This window comes from Falco rusticolus, chromosome 2 (assembly GCF_015220075.1).
Source record: "Falco rusticolus isolate bFalRus1 chromosome 2, bFalRus1.pri, whole genome shotgun sequence".
Lineage (NCBI taxonomy): Eukaryota > Metazoa > Chordata > Aves > Falconiformes > Falconidae > Falco > Falco rusticolus.
This window is the reverse complement of record NC_051188.1, coordinates 26,570,351-26,589,128: the sequence shown is the minus strand read 5'-3', so window position 1 is coordinate 26,589,128 and position 18,778 is coordinate 26,570,351. Positions and strand designations below refer to the sequence as shown.

The 18,778-nt window shown below is 41.0% G+C and overlaps 1 protein-coding gene across 2 annotated transcripts in view; it reads left to right on the top strand.

Moving 5' to 3' along the window:
* Positions 1 to 18,555, top strand: part of LOC119143678 (coiled-coil domain-containing protein 169-like) — a 60,880-nt gene extending 42,325 nt beyond the window's left edge. The window contains exons 7-8 of one of the 2 annotated variants that reach the window (XM_037378178.1): positions 3,407 to 3,483; positions 18,306 to 18,555. In XM_037378178.1, coding sequence (XP_037234075.1) covers positions 3,407 to 3,483; positions 18,306 to 18,309 — 81 coding nt within the window. In that variant the 3' untranslated portion in view covers positions 18,310 to 18,555. Of the gene's footprint in view, positions 1 to 3,406; positions 3,484 to 6,972; positions 9,022 to 18,305 lie in introns of those variants that run through there. The other variant, XM_037378177.1, reaches the window with a different exon arrangement.
* The last annotated feature ends 223 nt before the right edge of the window (positions 18,556 to 18,778 follow it).

The following is an 18,778-nucleotide window of genomic DNA, read 5'->3' as shown; positions in this document are numbered from 1 at the left end:
CAATTCCTCTTTTTTGTATTTCTCCTTTTATTCTTTTAAAGACAAACTAGCCATCCAGCTCAGAATGATGATACAGCATGTATTTCAATTAAATTTATAAGCTAAAGGATAAGATACCTTGTTTTGGTGAAATCAGAGGTTAAATTTTATTGCTGCACATTATGTAATACATAAAAATTGATACTGCAAACTGAAGGAACCTGTAAAGATTTCTAGTACTTCTTAGTCTGAAAGAGCTCTTAATTTCTGAATTATGTAAAAGTAATAGTTTAGTGTGATACTCAAGAATGACTCACTGAATCCCTGTCATAGCTAACTGGGGTGAAAGGCTGTAATTAGCAGTGTTTCCATGTGTCTGCACAGCGGGCAACTGATTCTCTTGCACGGTTCATTGCTGCTCTGGGAAATCTGAAAGAATTGCTTAAACTAACTTTCCAGCATGAAACCAAGAAAAAAACCCCCAGTAAATGCCCACGATAACTGTTAATATCTTTGCATTAACAATGAAACTGGGAACTGCTGGAGGAAGAATATAGGAAAGAAAAGATGATTTTATTGCTGAACATGCTAGTAAGAGGAGTGCCTCTGTTCAGCTGCCTAGAAAAGCACTTAAATGTGCATAAAGCATTATTTGAAGTGAGGTATATGCACTGGCATGTTGCTTAAATGGAGCATTAGGGACTAGGATTTTGCCACTGACACTCAAGGTAGGTAGCACATTTTATTCTCAGTAGTCAGTTATTTGCCCCCATGATTTCAGAATCATATGAGAGCAAAATAATACTCTTCACTTTAATCTCCCTATCATCTCTCAGTGTTAAAACACCCAATCTAAAGTAGTTGTAGAGGGTTCCTCTGTAGCCTATGGAGAGAGGAGCATGTTTAAGGTGCAAGCCATCACACCTGTTCTAGATCAAGATGAAATGAATTTCCCAGGGACTTATCAGTCCCTCCTCCTGAGCTGTGAGCAGAGCCTATGTGAGTTGTTTGTGTGATCAGACACTGATGTTTTACATTGCTAATCTGAACATGGCAGTCAACCTAATCATGGTTGGTTGTTGGTTACAAAAGGACCAGTGGCTCCTCTGGTCTTTTCAGGTCTTGTTCAGGTATGGATTTGATTTGATTGTTTCCTTTATATTATTTTAAAGTCTGTGTATATACGCTCTCCCTTTTAACAGTTCATTTTAACAATAGAGGCAGAAGTAAACTCACATTCAGTCCAGACTTTTTCAGCTGTAATTCTCTGTTCTAAAGTCTGCACAGTAATGTTGGTAGTAGTCAAGTTAGAAGGATTTACTCATAGGCTAACATTTTCCCTACATTCCAAAGTAAATATACTACAGGATATTGTTATTATATATTACAGTGACACTCTTTGTTACAGAGAATGTATATAATGTCTTTTTAGGCTTTTTTTCCTCGTTATGTTTGTGCTTTTCTATAGCCCACAGTAAAAAAAAAAACATATTAAAAAAATTGTAGAATGGAAGTTTCCACTACTAGGTGTTAAAAAAATCCCAGGTATTTGGATTTTTTTTCCTAGCTTGTTTTGGATCCCTCCTGAAGCCTGTGGCAGAAGCAGAAGGCAGAGATACTTCTCAGCAGCCATTTCTTTTAATTACCTTTTTTATAATAGAGTGCTTTTTCTGCTGTTTTACAAAATATCTTCTGAGTGCTTTTGTTGTTTGCCTTGTCTGGATCTATATGGATATAGTAAATTGTAAATGATGGTTTTAAAATAAATTAAAGATTTCACAAACTTGGGAAGTCATGCTAGAGGCACCAACGGTTTCTGGTGTATTCATGCTTGCTTTTTTTTTTGTTTTGTTTTCTGTCTGAAAAAATGTTGGTTTGGGATTTGGACTCCACAAATCTCAAAACACTTTCTGATATTATTCGGAAATCAGTTTAAGAAGCAAAGAACAATAGCAGAACTTTGAAAAGGCCGTTTCTTTCATGCCTTTTACTAGTATAGTAGACTCTGACTTGCGATTATGAATTCTTTGCAGAAAAAAACCACAATTAATCACAATTATCTGCTTGTGCAATAACAGCTCGTTTTAGTTGGAATAGGTCTGGAGTAAACTTTACCAGCAAAGAGGCTTTTAAGGACAATAATCGTATATACTGGCACTCTATATTCATATAAGTAATAACTTAAAAGAATGGTGAAGGCAATCGTAGTACAGGCCTTGCCTTGTGTCACAGAATCACATCTGCCTAGAAAGACGATGAATTATACTAGTCACCATCTTTAGTACTAGAGTTCCTTAAGTGTAAAAAATTTCTTGCTTTCAAGAGGGTAAATCTGTGCAGATCCTATTCCATTTTTATGCTTGCACTCTGAAAAGACTGTTTTAGTTACAGCTACAACTGGGTCAAGAACACTTGCCTGGTGCATTGTATATTTGGAAGCACAGTAGAAACCTTTTGTCTTGTAAGCAGTGAGACACGCTTCTTTTTAGTGCCAGAATTTTTTTCTCACAAGCGCAAGATGTTTTCACACATGCTATAAAATGTAGCATTTTAATGTAATGTAATAATCCAAAGCTTGAGCCTTGTTTAGGTAGCCCCAAAATCTAGCTGTAGGCTTTGAAAAAGCCTCCACTGATCTGATGTAGCCGATACATGATAATCATGATATATTAAGTATTTATTACATGTTCCTGATGGATCTGTTTAAAGGGGCTGAGAAAACTTTATTCACTTACACTTGATACCCAAGTGTGCACAGCAGCCAGGCAAGCCCTAAACTTTCTGCATTTTCTAATTTTCTGCCCACAGTATGCCTGTCCCTCTGAGATGCAGTAAAGTAATGGTAAACATGGTGAAGGCAGCTGGGTGAGAAGGGAACCCTTGGAGCTAAGGAACGAGGGAACCAAGTTATTTAGTCCTGCTTGGATTCTGTTAAATGCAAGACCCAGGGTAACAACCGAGGGGTTTTTCTATGTGTCCAGTAAAGTAAACTTCTAGAGTATGCAGAGATTTCCATGCTGTGTTAATGTTTTTTTCAAGTAATTCCTGTCCTTAATTAATGGTTTAATCATTCAAAAATACAATTAAGTGATTATAATTTGTTTCTTATTCAGGGAGGTATGTTAGGAAAAATAATCCTTCTTCATTGAAAATGTGGAGTTATAGGTAGCATGACCAAAAACATGCTGATTGAAATTACGTATTCTCTGATCGTTCAGCTCAATAAATAATGGTATTTTTGCACAGCAAGGGATTTTGGCATGTGTTCAATTCTCCAAATCAACAAGGCATCAGTATAATATCTGCTTAAAGTACTTTATGGTGATAAGGCCATAGCGGGTCAAAATTAGTTTGGAAATATTTTACTTCTTTAACTGTGATTGTTGTTAGCATTTAACTTGTTTTGTAAAAAAATTGGCTATTGCAGACCTCAGCTACACTTAAAATCATTGAAAGGCAAAAAACAAATGCTCTGACTGGCAAGAGAGAAAACCAGATACTAAGGTAAATTTTCTTTATATTTCCTCTGTTTTCTGGTTTATTATTTTTTGCTAAATACTGTGTTTTGAATATTGCAACTTTCTGTTCATGGTAAATAGCACTGAGCATAATTCTACTGACAAAGTATTAATCTTAACATAATATTTGATACTGTTTTTCAATCAGTTTTATTTAATACTAAGTATGTTGCAATATTGAAAATAGATGTATTCAAGTGGCCTTTCTGAAATCTTACAATACCTCTGATGTCCTTCTCTTTCAACCTGCCTTTAAAATGGATCATTTTTTTCTGTATTACTGCAGAGTTGAGAATAGCAAGTATACCCTTTAGTCCATTAAGAGTGATTCAATTAAATAAATGCCTTGCTTGGTCCTTTTTAGCTAATAGAGGTTGTAAAGCTTTTTGTGGATGATAATGTGAGTGATTTTAGATGACAACATATAAAGACTTCATTGTTTAACAGATTTCTGTTTAGTTACATGGGTTATAAATTTAAATTTGAAAAGAGCCCACCCTCTCTGAGCTACATAGAAATAAAATTAATTTCTGATTGTAGTGCTTGTGGGAGAGCTTGAAATTGGAGGACGTTTATTTTTCAGCTGGACTGAAAATGTTGAGAATATAAAATACGAAGAATATAGGGATTCATGTCAAAATTGTGTTGGACCCAGTATCCTGCCTCCAGCGGCCATAAGTAGATGCCAACAAACAAAAGTATGTAAGCAGGCAGATATAATATTTGCTTTTGGAGCTCTCCCAAATACTTTGTTTGGAGACTTCCTGAGCTAGTATGTTTTCTGTGTATTTAGTATCTCACAGTAAATACTCTTACCAATAAACCCACTTACCAATATTATCAAAACGAGCATACCCAATATATATTGGGAACTTCAGCAAATGTAATGAGTAAATTATAAGCATGAAATTGTGTAGGTATATTTGCTGACTAGCTTTATCCTTTCATTCTGTGTAAGCACAGAATCACAGGATTTCAGAAATCAGAACACTAGATCTTAATGCTCGAGGAGATGACATTAAAAGAATATGAATTAATGTAGTACAATATGAATTAAAGACTATAACTAAAGTTTCTTAATACAGAAAAAAAGCATGTATAGGTTTGAGGGGGTACATCAGACCCCACCAGCTGCTGCTTCTGGTCCCAGTGATGTTTAACATACTTCATGTGGAGAAGGTCAGGAAGCTAGAACTAGAATTCACTGTCTCTGCTGGAAGGTTAAATATCATCAGCCAGATATTGAGATTTGCTGAGGGTTAGAACTGTGATTATCTGGGGATTTTTTATACTTTATTTTAGTAGACCATTACTTATGCTGAAATTATATGACAGTACATTTCTGTAATTTTCTTTATATCAAACAAAAGAAAATAAAGTGTAAAATAAAATAGTGCCCTGTAATTGCTCGTCTCAGAAGATGCATATTGTAACAAAATATCCCCTTTCAACGCATTTTCCCTCAGGGGATTCTTTTTAATTTTTCAAAGTACTTTATGCACATGAAGGGAATTTTTCATCTTTTAAATTGCCCTTACTAACAAAAAACATGGTTTACAAAGCACTGGCTTTTATAACTAGGACTTAGAACTTTAAGGTCAAACTTTGGCTTTAGTTGGCAACATGGAGATAAGAATGGGGATTTGGCATAGTTTGTATTTTAAGGAAACACTAGAATGTAAGTAAGGACCCTTTGATCATCACAAGGTTAGCACAGCCATTGTTATATTATTCCTTTTTAATTATGTTTTGATTTACAGCCTGAAGGCTGTTCATTCAAGCTGACATTAATGAAATATTTTTATTCAAATGAGGGAAGACCTGCATGACTGAAAATAAACATGTTCTTGAGAATAATTTGAAAATTTTCTGTCCAGAGTTTTTCTCTCACTTCTCTTGACCTTTCAGAAAATGTCTGCCTTCATTGGATTCCAAACCATACTAAGAAACTATGCTTAAAGTTTAACTATAGGTGCAGGTTTGGAAAACCCAACCAGCATATTAAAGCAACACCAAAACATTTTTGAGTAGCAATTCTGAACACTAATTGTCAATGCATTCAGTTTCCTGGCCACTCAGACCTAGAAGCCAAGTTCAGTAAAGGTCTTTCTTACAGAATTTCACAGGAAAAGAAGAAGAAAAGCTAGCTGTCGGTCGGGAAAAACATGAATGTCTTGATGACTCATGTCTCTGATGAAATCTGAGCAGCCAATTTAATGTCATCATGAGCCCTTACTGTTTTACTCGGGCATAAACGTGGCTTATTAGCTCAGTTTCAACACTGCACTGGCTGCAGCTACCTGGCTTCCAAGTCTGTAACTCCAACTGGTTTTGGGTGGAAAGAGGTTTTGCTGCCTGCAGAATTCCACACAGACACACAGTGTGTGCTTGGTCCAGTTCTACAGTGATCTACAGATTAATCAATTGATTTTGAGTAATGGATTTATTTGAATAATCAATTATTGAGCAAACTGGGGCCTTGGGTTCTAATCTTCTAAGCTCCAAGTAGAAGTAGTTCCAAATCTCTATGGGCAAGGGGATTGAGTGCATCCTCAGTAAACTGGCAGGTGACACCAAGCTGGGCAGGACTGTTGATCTGCTGGAGGGCAGGAAGGCTCTGCCGAGGGGTCTGGTCAGGCTGGACCGATGGGCTGAGGCCAGTTGCATGAAGTTCAACAAGAAGTGTCGGGTCCTGCCCTTAGGTCACAACAATCCCTTGCAGTGGTACAGGCTTGGGGCACAGTGGCTGGAAGGCTGCCTGGAGGGAAAGGACCTGGTGGTGCTGGCTGACAGCCAGCTGGACATGATCCAGCAGTGTGCCCAGGTGGCCAAGAAGGCCAACAGCACCCTGGCTTGTGTCTGAAACAGTGTGGCCAGCAGGGCCAGGGCAGTGACCATCCCCCTGTACTGGGCACTGGTGAGGCTGCACTGTGAATCCTTTGTTCAGTTTGGGGCCCCTTGCTTGAAGAAAGATAGTGAGGTGCTGGAGCATGTTCAGAGATGGGCAGTGAAGCTGGTGAAGGGTCTGGAGCACAAGTCTGGTGAGCAGCATTTCCTATGTAAGATCATGGGCTCAAGAGCATGGTCTCCAGAGCAGAGTGGAATACCTGCAGAGAACTGTAACTACATTGACATGAAGTGGTTTTCCATTTCCTAATGGGGATTATGTAATGTCTCCTTAGCCAGTTATCGTTCTCTTTGTGCAGGTGTTCAGTATTCTGTTCACGTTCTTCAAACGCCATCATTTAGGTAACAGGAAGCAGTCAGGAACAGTGAGATGAGGAGGGAGTTTGTATGCAGAATAGATGCTCTGCTAGCCTGCAAACCCAGAAATATACTTGGTTTTTCCTCAGTCAGCTTTATTAATTCACAATAGTAATCAGTTATGTAAATATAAAAAGCATGTAAATTTATAGCATTTAAAGCTTACAAGGAATGTGACACTTGATAACTAACTTCACCCATTTTATTTCAGAGGGAGGTACAGTGTTCCAGGAAACCCGAAGATGGTTAATCCTCAAAAAGGATCAATTAAAAAGACTTTAGGAGTGAAGCAACTTCCCAAACTAAAGCACTAATTTAATATCAATGCCAAGAACTTCCAATCATTTAAAAAACACCACCAAATTTAACGGAGCGTTTCCAAATTGAAAATGAAGGTATTTGTGCCAAACCCAGATTGGCATGTCGTCTTAATGGCACTTAATGTAAGTGATCCTTTGCCTGACAGAATTGTTCTTCTAGTTGCCATCTTTGTTCTGGTGATCTCTGACCCTTTCCATTCTGGTTCTTATCAGTGATTCTGTGTGCCAGGATGTTGGAAGCCTTGGAGAATGTTTAATGTCTTTGTACGCTAGGTAGATTCTTTAACTTTTTGACTACACGGCAGCCATTGAAAACAGACAATCCTGGAACATTTTTGACCTCTCAGCCAGGAAGAAGAAAAAGGCATGCTGATGTAACCTGAAGTATTGTATCAACACCCAAACCAATAAATCTCAGATACAGTTCCATCCAAGAGCATGCCCATTCAATATAGGCAGCAAAAAGAACTTCTCAAGTAGTCTGATGTTGGTACAGCTGAACATGCCTTTCATTTGGCTTTTAGAAAGACCAACAGCATAGTTTGCTAGCCAGTCTGATTTCTTACATGATACCATACGGTAGAGTGCCTTTACAGTTTAAAGTTATATTCTACAAGCTTTATTACTGTAGCAGAGAAGACAGAACACCTCCAAATGTAACTCTTTCAGAGGCTGGCTTACCACAGCTCCTGTGTTGACCGCCACTTTGCCTGCACGGTTTAGAAGCACAGCACCATTGCCAGCTACTTTAGGCGCTGGTAATGGGTAGAAATGAAAGAAAAACAGAACACTTTATTAAGGATTCTTCAGAGCCTATCTTGTGGATGGGTTGTTTCTTTTAAACACTGTATACACATTATGTTTCCTGATATTGGTATGTTGCTATTTTAAATTTGAACTCTCAGATGAACCTTTGTATCCACAGTCTGGGTTCCATAAAAATCTCTATGTATTCTTCAGTGGCACTGATCTGTGTATTTTGAGGATCCAAAACAGTGCCAGTATTTAAAGTAATCTCTTCAAATAAAGTAGAACTACTTTGTATTTTAATTCTTAAGCATGCAATTATTGTTGCAGTTTCACTACCTACACTTTAGTCATTAAACTTCAGCAGAATTTTTCTAAGTGGCAACAGGAAAAATGTTTTGGTAATGAAGCTTCAAGCCTTTGGGTTACATCTTAAAAGCTCTTGGCAGAGCAAACGTGATTGCTTGACTGCCCTTTATTATTTTTAAGAGCATCCCTAGCTCTTTTCAGTATCTAACAAAGCTTTTTGCCTTTTTAAGAGCAGTACTAATAGTTCCTTATTACTGGCAGCATTAAAGTGAGGCTGTAATTAAACTCATACAAAAAGATCAGTGATGGCATTCTAAAATGCAGAGAGAAAAGGCCTGCAGTATTGTACAGCATATTCTGTATGGATACCCCATTTTTTTCCTCTTTCATAGTATGAGGCTTATTTCAGGTATTTCTTATGTTACTGTGATGCACCTGGTATTATTCTTCCATAAGCAGGGTGGCCTGCCTGGCCAGTTTTTTAGTCACAGTCACAGCTGAAAGCATAGCAGAGCTGATCAGGTTAGCACTCTTCTGTTTCTGTTTTTCACATGGAAAAATTCCAAATTTTGATTGTGCTGGCATTTGTCATCGTGAAGGAGAGGGAAAAAATCACCATAATGGTCCTGTTGGCATAAAAGACAAGGGACATCTGCAGTAGTGAAAAATACCCAGTTCTTGGATTCATGCAGCAGACATTTACTACTGCTGTCTCTGAATCAAATGTTAGTCAATGCACTTGAGTCTGGTCCCAGTAGCACCTCAGAATAACTGGGAACATTGCACAAATATGGTAGAATGGCACTTATGCACAGCAGGAGACTTGGGTGCTTCCCTCATGGGTAGTCCTTACTGAGGACTTAAAAAGAGACTTTTTTTTTTTTTTTTTTTTTTTTAAGCCTAGAAAGAGTCGTTTATTGCTAGAGTTTGGTACAGTAATGACCTGAGGAGCAGAGCAGACTGTCCTACTTCATCCCTGTTTCAGCTTGCCAGGAGCAACCTCAGGATTTGAAACTCAGTAGTATGCTAATTAAGCCCTAAAACATGTGTTTGACCATTCTAATTGTGTGGCAGCTGTAAAGTTTGCTGTGCAAAATGGTTATAATTCTGTACTCTTACTCTTTGAATTTGGCATTTCATTTTCCTCCTGCCTTTCTGAAAATAAGGGCACCCCTTGTGATTGTTTGATGACTCAAGTTTCCTTGCAACAGCAAAATTTTTGGTTCAAAAGTGTTTTGTGTTATTTCTTCGGACATGAGCAAAACTTTTTACACTGCTAGCTTTCCCAAATTATGTTGGAATTTTTCATTTGGCTTTGTTGTTTTGGATGGATGAGTGTTTTGAAATTCCTGAATTTCTCTTGTGTGGACTTTTTTTCTTTACTATTATGCTGTGCTCTGAAATTGATTTTGTTTACATTTGTGGCAATGAACAGTTACATGTCTTTATACATTATATTCTATATGAATATTTCAGCACATTTAGGAGTAATTAATCCTTCAAAGCACTTATGTATTATTATTTTAGACATAGAAGACTGAATCACAGAGCTAGGCTTATTTAAAGTAGAGAATGGTGTGTAGTGACGCCTGGTTTTTCTCTGATTTTGTGACAGAGTGATCTTTTGTGATGTTGCTAACCATTGCAGGGTAAATCTGTCTCCTCTGAAGTCTCTGTGCATCATATCCTAAACTGGAGGAATCTGAAGACAAAAATGGGAAATTGAATTGCTGACAGTTGTGATCAGTGAGTGAATGGAGCTAAACATCAGAGAAAGATAGAATTAGAGCTGAATGTTTGAATCTGGCCAAACTTCTTGCAGCACAGAATGTAATTGGGATTCCAGATACACTGGTTGTAGCATGTAAGTGCCTTTAATTGATGAAACAAGAAATCTGATACCCTAATTCAGGACTTGAGAGTATGCTTCCCTTACACAGTTACTCATGTAACTCCACTGGTTTCAGATGAGTCATGATTTTGAAGTAATTATGACATTTTAAGTATTTACCCATATTGTTGCTGGAAAATATGAATTAAAAATCTCAAATTCTGGTAAGCAAACATTTCTTATTTCCTGAAAAACTTTTTTTTTTAAAAAAATAATCTCATGATTTAAGAGGGTATTGAATCATGATTTTTCTTTTTGATAAATCAGTATAGGACCACTGTATTCCTCTATGACAGAACAAAATTAAAATGTTTGCTGGATAGGCATTGACTGTGTGGTTATTATGTAATTATGCAGTATAACCACAGACTCCAGAGAACTTTAGGTGATGAGCTTCCTCACATTCAGGACATTAACAATGAGCAAGATATTTCATTGCTTAAATACTTTGTTTAATGGATTCTTAATATAAATAACTGACTGGGTGGTACAGTTCGCACCTTCCCTAATTCCTGTGATATTCCATCTCCACTGGTCCAGATGAGATGTATAATTTACCTTTAACACATTTCCAGTAGTGGAAGATGCTGTGCAGGCATTTTTAAAAATGTAATGCACACAGTAGCAAGCAAATAAAGAAAGGAAGAAAGAAAGAAACAAACAAACCAACCTCTGCGTCATTAAGCTTCTGCTGCTGCTGCCAGACTGGTCTCAAACCTAAACAATAATTTGAACTAACTCTGGTTGGAAGCAGACATAAAGTACGTGGGTGAAAATCACAGCTAATTGCAACAGTTTTATCTCTTTACATACAGGTGTCACACTAATGGCAGACAGCTCTAGACCAGATAATGAAGCTTTTCAAAGTTGGCAGTACGTCATTTATCTTGGCAGATCAGTTTAACCTTCTCTTCCAAAGATACAAACATTGTATGTAGTTCCTTGTAGGTTACAGCTTGGAATCCAGTTTTTTTGCCCTTCGCTAATCTGTGCCATAAGCTACTGACTAAACTGTGTAGAGCCCAAACGAGTATCTCACGTCTGCAGGAGCAGCATGCACATGGGACCAGTCTTTCCCTATGGTTCTGCGTGCAAACCAATGCACCACTCCACAGAAAAGGCTCACCCAGGCTGTGCTGTCCTCTCAGCAAGAACCAACAACAGCTGAGCTACTGGAATGGGTTTAACCTCTGAAGCCGTTCTGGGTGCTGCCTGTCACAAAGGTGGCTTCCACCACAGTTGTGTCCTCCATGTAGCATGCTCTGTGTGGCTGGCAACATACTCTTAAAATGACTGTCAAGACTCCACAAGTTTTCTCATGGAGGAGAATGAAGGTGTTTTGTGTATTCTGGCTGGTGGAACAGGAAACAGCTAGCTGGCTTAGCTGGGCCCTTGCCATTCATTTCTAGAAATTTCCCATTGTGATTGTGACTCTTTACCAAACTCTCAGATGTTCTTTCCTTAATCAGAGATGGTGGCACATCACCTGATAGGAATGGAAAGAGAGGCATGTGCCTGGTGGTAGTCACACAGCAACGGGAGTTGCACTTTGTTCACCCACAGTACAGAGCTCAGGACTGAGAAGGACAGTAGCCTGCTCCCTTAGCACAGGGCAGTTCTGAGCATCTCGAGTTCCCCCAGCTGAAGTTCCTTTGCCTGTTATAACTAGGGGCAAAGCAAGGCTGAGAACACAGTACTGATGTTGCAGATGCTTCAGTGCACCTTGCTAGAAGAGGTTAAACAGCTGCTTGTGCTCATGCCCACGGGTACCTGGGCAGTTCCTAAGTTGGAGCTGGGCTTCTAAGTGTAGGCAATGCAGTTTCTTCAAATTTTGCAGCTAGGAGTGTGCCGTTGCCATGACCTGTCACGTGTTTGAGGATCACCACTACTCCATCAGGATTCCATATCAAAGACTTCCTTGGCGTGGCCTTCCCTGATGGATGCAGCAGAGCTTTACTTCCATGTTAGTAAAGCTCCTACACTCTGGTTCCCATGTAATATCCTCACCCCTCACTTTGTTGCCTGGGAGAAGATGAACTCTGTTCCAGGAACCCACCCGTACAGTGGGGAGAATAGTATGATTCTGGTGCTGAAAAGTGATACGAAGATAAATACGTGAGTTCTGGAAGGAAGCCAACTGGTAAAAACACAATGAGCCTGAGTAGGCCTGACCTAAATCAAATGGGTTTTCTTTTGTCTTACAATGTAAATGGATAACATTGGTGCTATGTTGGTGCAGAAACAGCTGTCGCCACTGCATCTTACTGAAAAGAATTACCAATAAAGATTCATGTCTTATTGGGTCATGGAGCGTTTCCCAATGAACACAGCCCAGCAGTGTCACCAGTTGCTGTGCAAATCTTGTCAAAGGAAAAAATGTCAGCCATGAAAGGAGAAGGACCCCTTGTGAGGTGTGGCTGAGGAGATGCCTCGCTCCCCCCACCACTCTGTACAACAAGCACTTCCTCCTGCAGCTGTCTGATCCCTCCTCACAACTAGCTAGTGTCCTATGGAGAATCTGCTAAGGAATGATGTGGTGTAATGGAACAACGCAGGCTGGGGAGCAGAGAAATCATGCACAGCTGAGGGATTATTTTGGGAGAAGGATGAAGCAACAAGGGTGTGCCCCCTTGACTCATCCTGTGCTGATTAGGAATAGGATACTGAGAAATCTTAAAAAAGGGGGCAGAAAAGGGAAAGAAAGAAATGTGAGCATGGGAATCATCTGTCCCAGCTTGGGGCTTAGAAGTCATACATCTAAGTCTGAGCTAATCACCGTGTACTCCATGTGTAATCAATGAGAAAAAATAGACACCTTCAGAGAGCAGTTCCTCTCATTATAACAAAGCTGCTTATAATGGATCAGATGACACATCTACTGGATTTCTCTCCACTAACTAGAAAGAGAATACAGGATTACAAATTCAGAATAACCTGTCCAGCGTGTAGCTAGGTACGGTGAATCCTGTTCATGAAAATGCCTATTTTTCTTGCTCTGGTTAAGGAGAGTGACACACAAGATCAGTAGAGAGTCTGAGCCAAGAGGAAATACTGAGCTGCGATTTGACTCTCCTTTGGGCTGATCTTTTCCTCTTGCATCAGCCCAGCACACAACAGAGGACCTGTTCTTTAAGCACTCTATTTACAAGGCCCACAGATCTATTCTCATGTTGCATCAGCATTTACAAGGACAAATTACCTTTTTTTTTTTCCTTCCCTTTGAAGAGATCTGGCAAGCTCCACGCTCTTTTGAAATCAAAGCAACAAGCTGCTGCATTATTCTAAAAAGCCCTCCCTGAAGCCTGTGGACCTCCAATATATAGGTGGGAAAATATAGCCCACAGATCAATTTGCTACAGACCTTAGAAGAAATCTGATGCAATTGTGATAGGAATCAATAACCTAGAGATCAATACTTTCTTGTGTGTTCCCATCTCTTAAAAAGCTGAGCTAGGAGTTTACTAATGACAAGTCAAATTGTTGGCTGGGCAAATGTGTTCTTGAAGGATTAAAATAGTTTGCAATTCCTGCCAGGGCTGCAATGGCTAATAGCATGACTTCATTAGTATAATATATCTCTAGGACAAGAATAATTTGTCCAAATACACTTAAAATGTTTGGATTAAATCACCTGCCTTGCCTTAGGGTGCCACCAGAAATCACCTCTCAGGCCAAGCCTCTGATGGTCTGCCATCAGCCCCTGAGCAGCGAGGATGGGTGCTGCTCTTGTGCCACCGAGGCTGTCCTGCCTTGGAGGGGCGTGAAAACCATGCGTCCTTCATGTGGCTGGCAAGGAGAGAAGAGTGGAAGACCATATGTCTGGACTGTGTTTTGCACTCCAGACATCTGCAGTGAAGCACCAAGTGTGAAACTGTGTTGCGTTGTGGTCATTGCTGCCTTGGCTAACGCTTCTTAATTTGTATGAACACCTCTCCAGTGGCTGGTGTTTCTGGGTGTACCCACAGGCATGCTAAACTGCACAAGCAATGGGAATTCCTAACAATCCAAATCTGTCAGAGCAGAGACAGAAAAAATACATCTTATAAAAAAAAGAAAAATCAGAAGACTAAAAACCTGTTATTACAAAACCACACTCACAAAGCTACGCTGTGATGCCTTTGCCACCCTGGGCTGGGTCTAACCCTGGTTCCGCTCACCGGGCCCGACCCCCAACTCCACTTGCGGGCAGATGTCCTGTGCCAGCCTTGGCTGTCCCTGTCCCCAGGGAGGTGCCTGGTGCTGGGGCTGCCCCTGGCACCCTGTCAGCCTGCCCTACTCCTGGCTGGGGCAGTGGGACAGGCCCTGCCTGCCCTGCCTGCCCTGTCTGCTCTGCCTGCCCTGCCTGCCCTGCCTGCCCTGCCTGCCCTGCCTGCCCTGCCTGCTCTGCCTGCCCTGCCTGCCCTGCCTGCCCTGTCTGCTCTGCCTGCCCTGTCTGCTCTGCCTGCCCTGTCTGCCCTGCCTGCCCTGCCTGCCCGGGGATCCCCTGCAGCTCCTAGCCCTCAGTAGCAGAGGTCACTGGCTGCTACCAGTCCTGTCAGATTTGCACTTGTCAATAGCGATGACATAAATAACAGCTCGCTAAAATGCAGGAGTGATTTACTTTAAGCACTTCAGCACCTGCTGTTGCTCATTAAGGGATTATCATGCCCCAGATTGTTACTGGCAGTCCAGGGTTTACAATTTTAGCACATGGCATGTGTGTACAAGTTACCTTACAGTAGTGAGTTCATGCACTTACGCTGTCCTCCCTCCGACCCCTCCAGCCTTTGTCTTAGGATCTCACACGTAACTTAGCCACCATTCTGGAGGTGGGATGATTAGGAGAAAATTCAACAATTACAGCAACACACATGCTTTTAATGTTAGATATCAGCGTTTGACAGATTCTTACAATTCAGAATAGTAGCGTGTTCTCTGTTGTTGGCTTATTTTATCACTATGTGGACATCACTGCAATTAACAATTCCTGAAAAGGGTAACGAATGCAGAGGTGGAAGAGATGTGAACTAGTGCTAAAGCCTCTGGGGAGATCTGGTATTTCACACTCTGGGCTGGCATTCGGTGAGGGAAGTTATAGCAGATTTCATGGCGGATATCCCAAAACCTTGGCAAAAATACCTGTCTTGTTCCTCCTAGTAGTCTGCCCTGCCTAGGTAATTGCTTTAATTGCTTGTGCATGTGTTCTCTGGTATCTGCAGCACATACTTTCCCACCGTAGCATTTCACAGTACTGCAAACTTATTCCTTCATCTTGTTTTACTAAAGTTGGTCGCCTTCAAGCCTGAGCCATAGAGGAGTTCAGTGATTGTTTTCTGGCCTGCCTGGTGATTTCCCAGCACCATCTGTTTCCTAGTGCCAGCACTGGCCGCAGCAGTGCCTGCTTTGCCCTTTTTGAACTGTCTGTCCTCTCTCCTCTCCCCATCAAAAGTTTAACTGGAAATTAATAAAATTTTACTGCTTAGTGCAGGTCTGTGGACTACTTGTCTGGTCTCGGGGAACTATCATTTAGGAGCAGTGCCCATGGCATTTCTCAGAAAGGAAGAAGGAACGCTCTGTGCCCAAAGATACAGAAAATAGAAAAAAGAACATGCTATCGCTGCAGAGGACAAACAGCACCCTGCTGCTTTCTCAGCCAAAGCTCTGATGATGTGCAAAAAACCTCGCCAACAACAACAACAAAAACCCAACCCAAAACAACCCCTCCTAAAATCTAAATAATAGAATTATGCAGTGAAAGATAAAACTGGTCCATTCAGGCTTCGGCTTGAGTTATTTTGAGAGAAAGTTCATAATTTCTATAAAAACATTGTAGTATCAAACTTAATATAAACTTCAGCTTAAAAAAAACGGTACAAAGCAGAGTGAGAGCAGGAAGGTTACCCTATAAAAGCCTTTGAAAGGTTTACTTAAGAAATACCTTTGATTATTTTACATCTAAAAATGTGCTCAGAAGCAAAGAAGATACTTCTGCTACAGAAGAGGCTTGCTGAGGGTGTGATTTATTTACTTGCAAAGATAAAGTTTAATATATTTAATGGACTGGTTGAATTCTCGTATAAAGAAAAAAGAGAGAGATGCTCTAAAGTAAACCTGCATGCTTTTGGCGTTCCTCTTGAGCTGTGGAGTATAAGCATAGCCAAGGTACTTGCCCAGTATATCTGTGCAAAGACTGGCTAACAGCATCCAGGGGATTCCTGGACCCTTAGAAAGGGTCAAACAGAAGATAATACAGAATATGTTGTTAAGGTTTACATTAAGAGCCAGATTTTCAAAGGACTTCACAGAGTAAATTCAAAGAGGGCTCAAATTATACAGGGCTTGAAAGTTAGGTTCCAGAAAGGGAATCTGCCACTAATACTGTCTGTATGTTACATGGGAAAAGTTAGAAATTGAAGGATGAGATTTGCAGCCCTCAGATGCCGAGTGTGGGGAAGCCTAAGCCAGCCAGCCAGCAGTCCAATCGTCAAGATGATGACCATGAATGGCGGAGATCTCCTGCCAACTCTGCTTTATCTTATCCAAACCGAGTAGGGCAGCTCTTTCTGGTAAGAGCTTCTGTTTCAGTTATTGGCCACTCCACGACGAAATGCAGCTTAACCATAAAATTCTGTGCTGTACTCCATTTCAAATCCTTCAAATGTCTTTGCAACAGTTCAGCCTTTTGATGGTTTCTTGTTAATAATTTTCTACAGTGCAGAAATAAATACATTGCTGATGTCATTGCATGCGCATTGTAACATGTATTCCACAGTCATCCATAATTCATTGGTGTTTAACAAACAGAAAATGCTCTGCTGGAATAATTTTTATTAAACCAAACATATAATGGTTAAATAAAATAGGTTGGTTTTTAAAAAATACCACTTTATGTTATGAAATTGTATGTGTATAAGAAGACAGAGTAATCATAATCAAGTGGAAGGAAAAGGTCTCCTTAATAAGGAATGCTGAAGAGGTTTTGTGTAACCTTTTCATCCTTTCCTCAGCAAATCAAGAGTTCTAATATGTACATCTCTGGGAGTGATGCTTTTACCATGTTGATTCTTTCTCTTTGTAGTTGCCTATGAAGCTTTATTTAAAATATAAGAGGTCAGTCTCCCTTTTTTGCTTTTGCAATTATATGGTGGGTTGACCCTGACTGGACCCAAGGTGCCCACCAAAGCCAGTCTATCTCTCCTCTCCTCAGCTGGGCAGGGGTCACAGCGGAGTCATGGTCTCCTTTGGGCACCCACCTGCTCCAGTGTGGGGTCCCCGCAGGCTGCAGCTGGCTGCCTGCTCCCCCGCGGGCTCCGTGGGCTGGGGGCACAGCCTGCCCCGCCGGGGGCTGCCCCGCGGGCTGGGGGAGCCGCTGCTGCGGCGCCCGGAGCCCCCCGGCCCCTCCGCACCGCCCGGGGCTGCGGGGCTGCTGCGCTCGCTCTCTCGCTGCCGCAGGGGGGTTTTACCCCCTGCTCAATCCGCAGCCCCTGAGGCGCTGCCGCTGTCGCTGGTGGGCTCGGCCTTGGCCAGCGGCGGGTCCCTCTGGGAGCCGGCTGGCACTGGCCCGAGGGCCGTGGGGGAAGCTTCTGGCAGCGACTCGCTGAAGCCGCCCCTGTAGCCCCCCCGCCACCAAAAACCTGCCAAGCAAACACAATACAACTGCCCTTAAACAGAACTGATATTAAAGAGCCTAAAGTTGTGATTTTGGCAATTTTAACAAAGCAGTGATATCAAACACATTCTGTCTATGAGCTGATAAGTCAAGCTGCTGACTCTCAGGAAGGATAAGTTTAGGCTTCTTCAGTGCGTGCAGAAATACCAGAGATTTTCTCTCCAGGTGTGACACTTATCAACTAAGCCTTTCCTTTTTTGTACACATCTTGTCCTTTGGCCTTAAACCAGGAGTGTGGTGAAAGCTTTACAGGTGCTAATGTCATAGTTGCGTGCTAAAGTTACTTTGAGGCACCTGGCTCTTAACTGAGTAGTGGAATCACAAACCTGCGAAATGCAGATAGTTTTTGAGAAAAGCTGCTTGAGTTTTCTGGTAGAAAAGGTAGGAGATCAAAGTCAGCCTAGAGGATATGTGCCATGTCTAACAGTACAGCTTCCCTGGAATAAGAACACTAGTTACTACGGAAAAAAATAAAATCACACTACCAAATGTCAATGCTTATTGTTCTAAAGTATGTATTTCATTTTCAATAAAAAAACATGGAAACAAATCTGTGGGAAATACTTCATACCGAAGGTTTTTAATGACTTACGTTCTATTTATGAGCCTTGGTCTTTTTGAATTTTCAGGTAGAAGGCACCATTTCAGCTGCTGAAAGCAGTGTTTTCAGCATGGAGGCATCCAGGTATCGGTTTCCAGGGGTACCTACTGCCATGACCGTTACCGATGTTCCCAGTGCAATAGCACTCGCGGGCAGTGCACGTGCAGCACGCCTGCCCACTTGGAGGAGATCTGCACCATGTGAGAAAACTTGAGGCTAATGTATGACAAACCACAAAAACTGCAATACCTGTGATTTTGTTCTCAGGTGACGGTTATCTAACTGAAAGAGGATTTTCTTTGGTTTGTAATAGGAGGATTTTCATTTTTTTTGTGTGTGTTGTATTGTACCTTTAACTGTCAGGTACCTCCTTCAGGATGGTGGGTGGAAATTGCAGGCAAGCTGTACAGCTCTGTGGGCAACATCCCATTCATCTGAGCTGAGCTCTTGGGAAAACGTTTTTGAAAGGAGAACTAGCTGAGCTAAGAATAGACGATTACT